The sequence below is a fragment of the Choristoneura fumiferana genome, chromosome 4 (genome assembly GCF_025370935.1).
Source record: "Choristoneura fumiferana chromosome 4, NRCan_CFum_1, whole genome shotgun sequence".
NCBI classification, from domain to species: domain Eukaryota; kingdom Metazoa; phylum Arthropoda; class Insecta; order Lepidoptera; family Tortricidae; genus Choristoneura; species Choristoneura fumiferana.
Genome location: NC_133475.1, coordinates 11,019,838 through 11,029,465, shown reverse-complemented (window position 1 = coordinate 11,029,465; position 9,628 = coordinate 11,019,838). Strand labels below are relative to the sequence as shown.

General features: G+C 36.2%; 1 protein-coding gene across 1 annotated transcript in view; it reads right to left on the bottom strand.

The window, feature by feature from the left end:
• LOC141427452 (uncharacterized) overlaps positions 1–9,628 on the bottom strand; it is a 266,714-nt gene that overhangs the window by 32,601 nt on the left and 224,485 nt on the right. The window contains exons 3-4 of the mRNA XM_074086932.1: positions 8,442–8,519; positions 2,150–2,331 (exon numbers count right to left, since the gene is read on the bottom strand). Of these exons, the coding sequence (XP_073943033.1) occupies positions 2,150–2,331; positions 8,442–8,519 (260 nt within the window). The remainder of the gene's footprint in view (positions 1–2,149; positions 2,332–8,441; positions 8,520–9,628) is intronic.

Sequence of the window (9,628 nt, the reverse complement as noted above, 5' to 3'; positions counted from 1 at the left end):
ACAAAATATAAAGAGAAATGACGTTCATGGCGATTTCTTTACGGCTTGTGCTAGTGTCGCCCCCTGCGCAGAGCTTGCCTAATATGCCTATTGAATATTGAATAAGACGTCATAGCAATATCGTTAAAATAAATCAATAAATATTTCTTAGTCATCGTTTCTTATAGAAACAGAAAAGTTGCAAAGGCATCAGTTCAATGTTGTTATAATGTAGTTTTAATGTTCCATTCATTTTATTCATTTGACATTGTTATGTTTTGCATTGATATTAAACATATATTAATACTCGTATTACTAGTATCCACCAATGCACATGGACAATTATTGTTCTCATTTTTCCAGTAGTTACCTATGCAGCCACTGTTATCATTGCTAGAGAAAACAGTTTTTATGAATACCTACCACACAATGTAAAATTGAATAAAGAATGTCTCTACGTGGGTTACAAAAGGAAATTGTTTATATTTTCTGTCTTCAAACCGAAAATATAATAGCGAATTTGCAGGGTAGGCCTAACTACCGAAGGGTCGTACGTGTTTCGCGTACGATATGAGGGTAACACCACACTCATGCCACGATTTCCGCGTGTGAGGAAAATCACACGTGTATGGGCTCCCGAGCCGCGAGTCTGTGGGTGCCAAAGCCAATAACTAACTATAAGTCACGTATTCCTTAACTGCTAAGTCACTTACGCAGTCTACCCAATTATAGATGTCCAAAAGAAAGTGTGGGAAAATTATCGAACTCCGCAAGTATGTACACAAAGTTAGTGTAAACCTATAATGTAATAATAACAGGGACCGGTACATAATGTACACAGGGGGTAAAAAATAAACGGACCAGTAACCTAACAAAACAACTTTACTAACTGACAGTGGCAGGTACACGAATCTGTACGACTGTGAAAGACCGTTAATCCACTCATTCATTCATTCGAAGAGAAAAATCGTTTCATATTTATTGTAAATATCATCTGTATTTATAAAACGATTAATGTAATTTTCTTACACATGAATTAAGGGCAAAATAAAAAGAAAATGCTGACGATTTGATTTTGGACTAATTTTAAAACATCTTGTTTACATGCATATATCGGCACATAAAGGTATTTCTTCAATTTAAGTATCTAATACGATAGAAGCTCTACCCGGATTAGCAAGGTTATGCAAGCAAGTGCTAATTTCTTGATACAATTAAACATAGCTCGGGCAGCGAGACAGGCGCGCTAGCTCATCCCCAGTGCCACCGACTGCCTTTGTTATGTACTTACTTCGCTTTGCCCCGCAATTTGTTTCTAACTCCATTCAGTTTATTAGTGTTAATTGAATTAGCGTTCTACTAGTTTGTGGTACTTTTTGACTCGGGTATCGGTCGAATGAGTTTTCGTTCGTTAAAAGAAATATTGTTTAGGTTTAAATTTGGAGGATATTTACTTATTTCACTAAATAAGCAAAAGCTTTATGACTATTAGGTATGAGGTACAAATAGGTATGCAGTTACCATAGGTGGTGGTACTGATAGAGCCAAAACAAATCCTTCTCTCTTTCTTTCATACCATCAATAATATTTGGTACGACAAAGCACTTCAACATATCTTACGCAAATAGGTTGTTAGAGCGTATCAGTATCAGATGTACTTGAGTGCTTTGTCCTGTCAGATATTATTGCCGGAAAATGTACACAACGGAGGCTGCAAATATAACGTAACCTGTACTCGTAAGTATTTTTGTAATGACAAAGCAGTAGTGGTACAAACGATGACTGCTATCTTCGTCTACTTCTGGGGTGTAGTGAGTCAATTCCAGGGTCGGCAGCTCTTAACAGCTGCACCTACCTGCACCTGCTACCGCCAGTAGCACGGTAGGCAACCACAAAGCTGCTTACCCCACTGCGCGGCCCTTCTACAGTTGAGTTCATAAACTTGTGAGTAAAAATTCAATCAAAAATACTGAACACGCTTCTACGCCGTTAACAATAGAGTCGTGTTCATATATTTTTGATCAAATTTTTGCTCACAAGTTTATAAACTCGACTGTAGGTACTTCCTTCATGAAAGTACAGAGAGATACTATGGGGGCGCTGAGTAAACGCCTACAGGAGTTGTATCTTAGAACATACGATTTTCTGGTGTTCTTTTCAAAAACCTTACCTTAATCATGGCCTTCAAAAGCGCGTATCTGGTGAAGAGGTTTCTTTGGGCCTTGGACTCGCTGTAACGTGTCATGAGTGTCACGAGCGCCTTCTTCGCAGTATCATAGTTTTCATCCAGCCGGATCCTCACGCCACGCAGCCGCTCGTTCGTCTCTATCACCTCTTCCTTTGTCTGTCCGCCTGGTAACGAAAGAAAGTTTATTAGGTATGCAGTTTTACTATCTAGCGAATAAAGCAAAGTAGCGGATCTGTACGCAGCGTGCTAATTTTTTCGTTTCTCACTAATCAAAGATAAATAAATATTATTACAAAAAGCAAAAAAGAATATGTAATCCGGACATTGATGGTCTGTTCCTTCGGTTTTCATTACGGTTGAGTAGATTAGTCAACCAAGGATTTACTTTAGATACCTCCCAAAGTCAACGGCTATTTGTAAAGCTTAATAAGTATGGTACGGACGTTTATATTCCATCAAAGACTTTTTCTTTGACAAGTTAAAGTGAAAATCACCCATTTTTTTCTGGTATGGAAACTATCATAAAAATTAGTAAAGCGCTTAGTTACTGAGTCAATTGTGCACACTGCTGAGATTTTTTATAGTATACAGAGAGAGGGTAATGCGTAAGGGAATCTACCTACAATGAACGGGACATAGCTTTAATTCTAGCAACGTAGCGCTCGAGTTGACGAAGACAAAAGAAACTTCATAAATATTGTGTTTCGTTATGATCATAATAATTTAGGGTGATTTCAGACTAGCGTATTATTTGCGCGTATAAGCTCGTTTTTGGAACATCGAACAAGCAGAAATGAGCGCACGCGTTCAATTTAATGCCAAAAACGACTGTGAACGCGCAGAAAAAACGCTAAAGTCAAAGTCAAAATATATTTATTCAATCGGGTCTTTTGAGCCTTTGAAATTAATTTACCCTACATTAGAAGGTCACATTTACAAATTTTACACACAGCTTAATATCATACCTCAGGAGGGAAGTACCTAAGTTAATCAAATAAACTTACAGCATAAATTCTCTCGTGAAGTAATGAACGAGTAGTTAATTACTTAAATTGCCTTTAGAGGATCGCACGTTTCGAGTAAATCATTAAGAAATTACAAATTATACAGTCGCGAAACGTGAACTGGGACCAAGCAGGTATTTAAACAGGAATGCAATAGACTACATCATCATCGTCATATCAGCCAAAGGACGTCCACTGTTGAAAATAGGACATAGGTCTCTCTCCCTCATAGACTAGAAGATTTTTTTTTTCAGCTATTTCCAATGTATAAGTGAAAAAGTGGATTATATCTTGTGGTTATTATCCTTTTTTTGTATCTTTTTTCTTTAATTTTGTACTGTAGTTTTTAAGTATTTTATTTGTAATAATTTTATTTTGAAAAACTACTTTCTGCCAAGTTTCTTGCGGCGCATTATTTTTGGCAATGATGGTCTTTCTGAAAGCGCTGGTGGTTTAAAAAATGACGTGTAAAAGTGCCCATTGCGGCTTATTTACTGAATAAATTATTTGAATTTGAAATTGGTTGATTGATTTAAGCGTTATTGTGCAGAGCTATATTAATGAATTACAGCCTTTTACCTTGCTCTTCTGAAACCATAATGGTTACGTTTACGTTACCCTTTTTTCTAGTTGCGTAGAAGTCAGTGACGTGGTGCCATAACTCGATTCCTACTGGGTCGCCTATAGAAATATAGATATTTTTACGTGATGCGAGTGATAACGAGTATAGCGAAGCTCGTGTGTATACTAACTGCGAGTTTTATAATTAAATATACAGGGTGATTCGGGAGACGTGAGCAAGGCTAAGCCTACTTACACCCTCAGTTATTACTAATGAATCGTTCGCAATCATATTTAATAATAATAATATTTTTATTTCGACCGACAAAGGATCATAGTATTAGTAATACATAAAGCTTAATTCTAGTACAAACCCTACACTTTTAACTGCCGAGTGACCATGCACTTAGTAAATAATTGAATACATTTTGTTGGCAACATTTAGAGAGCCCTGTGACAGACAGACAGACAGATATCGGAGTCTCAGTAATTAGGGTTCCGTTGGCACCCTTCGGGTCGGAACCGTAAAAAAGGCCAAGTTCTCCTGGAACAAAAATTTGTGGTAGATTACAATGCCAATGACATAACACATAACTTTAGAGTTCTATTTGTTTATTCTGAAAGTAGCATTGAAGAATCGAAATTTAGAAACTAGGTTGTTTACATATTACGAAATATACGATAAGCAGACAAATTAATCGTACAGACAGACATTTCATATAAATGCAAATTCATGACAACATTAAAGACTAGTAACTTATCGTCTTATTATAAGTCTATGAGAGACGATTGGTGTTAGAATCTTGATTTTTGTACAGAGTTATAAAATTATAAATTTAATAATGTAAAAGAAAAATGTTCCCTGCTGTACGTACGAAGGAAAAAGTTACTGGAGTGCGAAAAGCAGCTCGAAATGGTTAGTGTGGAAAATATACCTACAGCAGGATCATTTGGTTTTTGTTTCGAACTTTGACCAGACACACTGCACCGCTTTAGCTATTATTAAAATAAGGTTATTTATCAAAGCGTCAACTTTGTTATCGGTTTGAACATTGGCTTTAGCTTTAATCATTAATCATGATATGCTTGTTGCGTGTTAAAAGGATAAATGTATAAAATAATTGCAATGTTATTTGTATAAGCGTCATTTCGTAGATGTGTAAACATTAGCTTAGTTTTGTGTGGATCTCATTGTGAGCTGTGTTAATTTAATTATTTAATGTTTAAATTGATATTTAAATACTAGTATTTCGTTAATTAGATTTAAAATCGAAAAACATGGTCGATAAAAACGTACTACAAGTAATGAGGCCTTAACTGGCGTTGAACGAATAATATGTGGTTGGCCAGTCCAACAAATCGAATTATAACGGTTCCGTAGTCAACTAGGAAAGGAAAGCCTTATAGTTTCGCCTTATTGTCGGTCCGTCTGACTGTCTGTCTATCCGCGGCTAAGCTCAGAGACCGTTAGTACTAGAAAGCTGTAATTTGGCATGAATATACATAACAGTCACGCCGACAGTGGTAAAATAAAAATGTTTTTTTTTTTACCTACTATAGACTTAAAAGTGGGGGTAATTTTTTTTCTCGTCTAACCCGTTAGTGTGGGGTATCATTGGATAGGTCTTTTAAAATCGTAGGGGGGTTGCAAAGACTGGGAATTTTTCGATTTAGTAATCTGTTTCTAAAAGCTAAACCGTTGGTTAGAAAATTTTGAAAAAAATTATGATGGTAGTAAATATATCAAACATACAAAGAAAATTATAACGCCTCAGTTTGCTTGAGAATTTTTAGTAATTTAAGAGTAAATAGCAGCCTTAGGTATAAAATAAATAATAATAAATATCACGGGACACTTGACACTAATTGACCTAGTCACAAACTAAGCAAAGCTTGTACTATGGACACTAGGCAACGGATAAACATACTTATATAGATAAATACATACTGAAATATATTTTTTTATTCTTTTTTTACATATTAAACATCCAAGACCCTAATATAACAAAATACAAAAGTCATAGAAAAATATTACTACATTTTATCGTATTAGCTACGGAACCCTATCTTGGGCGTGTTCGACACGCTCTTGACCGGTTTTTTTACCTGCCTTTTGCAAATGATTATTAATGTAACGAGTAACGTGGCTATTAACTGAAACTACCGTGAGACTCACTCATATTAAATGATATTGTAACGGATACTCACGTCTTAAATCGAGTTTAGCTCGACATGTTTCGGGCTAATTCGTAGTCCTTCTTAGGAGCGCGTTGCTCCTGTTTAATAAACCCAAAAATCGAACAAAAAAGCTTTTTCTAACTCTTTTGGCGTTGTCATAATAATCTAGAAGTGGATAAAATTGACCCACAAAATTATACATCTACATATATGTATCAGGTATGTATGTCATGTATTGAATCAGGTGTTACTTTGCGGAGGTCCATATCAATGAACTGAAACAATTAGTTTGCTCACCCGCAACGTTATGATAGCTACGTTTATGCAAGAAATGTGTGTTCATCCAGTTCCTCCACCGCCACACTATACGAACACACACAAATCACACAAACTCATCTATCACCACCACCACACTACACCGACGTTTCGAACTCAACCAGAACCAGAGCCCATCTTCAGAGCAACACAACCATGCACCATGCTACCAGATGTTAGACTCACACTCACTCTGTTTCAGTTCATCTCTACATAATTATTTGCTAACCATTTAACTAACACGCCAAGACAAATAGACAGAAATCCCTAAAAAATACCCTTAAATACCCTTAGTATTCTCAACATCTCAAATCCTCTGTAACGAAACCGGAGAATATATAAAAAGGCTTGGGACAGGGCTAATGAATCGCGGCCCTCACGTAGGCCTTGTCTACACTAATCAAAGAGCCCGGCGTTAGCATTCCGGTCAGACTGGGGCTATACACAGCCGATACGGGGAAGATTGCTTACTTTGAACTACAACTTTACTACAACTTCAGTAGCACACGTCATCACCATCTTATTAGTCATAGGACGTCCACTGTTGAACATAGGCCTCCCCCAAGTTGCTTTGTTTTTTTTTGATTGGGCCCACCTAAAGATTTTTATTTATTTGATTTTAGTTTTTTATATTATCGACATAAATAGACACTAACGTTATAAAAACATCACACAAATGCTACCGTGTTTCAAACTCTCTACGAGTTCATTTTCAATGTATTAACCTCACCAAACATAGAAAAGTTGAAAAACCCCCGATTGTCATTCCAAAGCTCAATATCTCAAAAACGGCTGAACTGAATCGATCCAGCTGTTTGAGAGCTACGATGCCACAGATAGCCATTGGCGTCAATCTTATAACCCCCCTCTTTTTGCGTCGGGGCTTAATAATAGACTTGCGTTTGACCACAATCACACTTTGTGAATACGAAGACGTGGCCAAAGATGGACTCCATTTGCCCAGTAAACGCCCATTTACCCCAAATTTGAAGACGGTTAGATTCTAAGAACAATTACATTATCTTTGGTTACCCGTAGTTTCCAGTGATTTGGCTGTTAGCTACATCCTACATTAATCCGGTCCTTACCGAATAACTAATAACGCCTTTACACGACTGTTCTTCTAACTGAATCCGATATAAGCTAATGAAGCGCTTTGATGAGATAAGATAAAACTAACACGAAACAATGTTGACCTCTTCCGGGAAGTTGCGTCTAGTGTTTCTATTGGAACGAAAACGTAGATCCTAGACATTTTGTCTTCTTTTTCATCTGTTTTAGTTTTAGTTCTCTTAAGTAATACAGGGTAGGATTTGATAACAAGATAAACGGATGACCTGGTTAAAGCCGCGGGTTCACGGTGGATGCAGGCCGATTCCAAACGAAGTAACTTGAGGTCTATTGGCGAGGCCTATGTCCAACAGTGGACGTGCTACGGCTGATATGAGGATGATGGTAAGTAATACTGGTAAGTAATAATATTACAACATAATATTATGATACATAATAATAATTATAATAACATAATCATAATCATTGGCATAATTATATTCATTGATTTGATATGACCCTCTGCAAAGTAGCACCTAAATTAATAATGGGATAATAATTGTTACATGGACTTGAAAGTCTTTGGCTTTATTCGGGTTTCTATTTTTTACACTTCGACTTCGTTGGTTAATTTTATTTTTACCTGCTATCGGTGAATGGATCCTTAAAGAACAAATTCTCAAAACCACTTCGGATTCATATGAAGTGATTTGTCTCGAGCAGGCAATTCAATTAATGATTTTGAATATACATAAATAATATCCTTTTCTGGAAATGTGCCATGATGTCATTGTGATTTTTGGTTTCTATCGTAACCGTTACTTTAAGTATTTTAATAAGGATGTAGAGTGGTCTTTATATTGGCATTGCTTTTGCGAAATAGTGGTAGGAAATTTGGTTGTATAATCAATCATAAAATGTGTACATGCTTTAAGAATATTAGTGACGCTGTAATAAACAGTATGTTGTTCAGATGATATTGACGTCATGATAACATTGACGACATTTAATGAGCCGCCGTATAATGAAATTAAAGTAACATGATATAGTATCTTTGATGCTAGAAATGGTGAATATTAGTCTAAAATAATGTAAAAGAAAGGGATGTTACTGTACCCTCGACATGGACGTTTGGTATACTTCATAAGCTAAGAAAAAAAACTTACTGGATGCTCCTTCGTCCTTGACGTCTTGTACGATGCGGCGGACGCTCTGCGTGAATTTTCCTACTAAGTTGGTACTCGCTGAAACAATAGAAAACAATACGTTACATTTTGAGAATAACACAATCTACGTCTATTCTAAATTAGGTTTCGAAAAGCACCCAAGGACTATATCTTGGTATCACTAAAATTATCTGTCAAACGGCACTAAGAGATAGTGGTTGAAGAGACCGATGAATGTAATCGTGACTTTGTCAGACAATATGACATCTGATTTTTTACTAGTAAAGACAACAGTTCTGTGGAACATCTGTCAAGCAAGTCCGACCGCAATGCAACTTTTGTACATGATTGTGCACTCTAGGAGGCAACTTGTAGCTCCAGCGAGCCGATTGGAGCTTAAACTGAAAAAATAAAATTAAATATACGAACTTAAGATATAACATTAATAGACATTTTTAATACTCGGCCACATAAATCAATGCGGAATCTAAATATACAATGCAAATAATATTTACTGTTACGATTTGTGACGAAATTTTTCCGACTTTAAAAACACTACACTGTCCCCCCCTGTAGTATTTTTTGACTACTCCACTTTCACCGTTTATGTAAGGTAAGCTTTTTGTACACGTTCATACTGCTATGACTGGGGCATTGCAAGCAAAAAAAAATGGGACAAATTTGCCTTCAAAAACGAATCACGTACGTGGTTGAGCGTATCCTCAAAACTCTTGTATGAATCATAGTCATACAAGAATTGAACAGGGAAGTTGTTAGTTAATCTGTTTGATTTATACTCTTATTCATCATCGGCCCAATTCCGAAGCGTCATCAAATTTACTGATAAATGCAATCACCGTTAGGGAAATTTGAATCATTCAGATCATTTCCACTAAAGACACCACTAACCAGTCTTCACATACTATTAAATCGATAAGAAAACTACGCGCTCCGAATATCGTTATTGTTTCTTATTTTTCAGTCAAATTTTTCCATACAAATACCAACTAAACCTTAATACTGTCGCTTCGAGGTGCATCTGTCTGTTACCAGGCTGTATCTCGAGAGCCGTAGTACTTATATTTATGTTTATTTCTAGTGTAGGAATAATTAAAATAAAATAGAAATGAAGGGCATCCCCATACAAAGAAATCGTTCTGTATGCATAACGTTTAAAAATGATAATT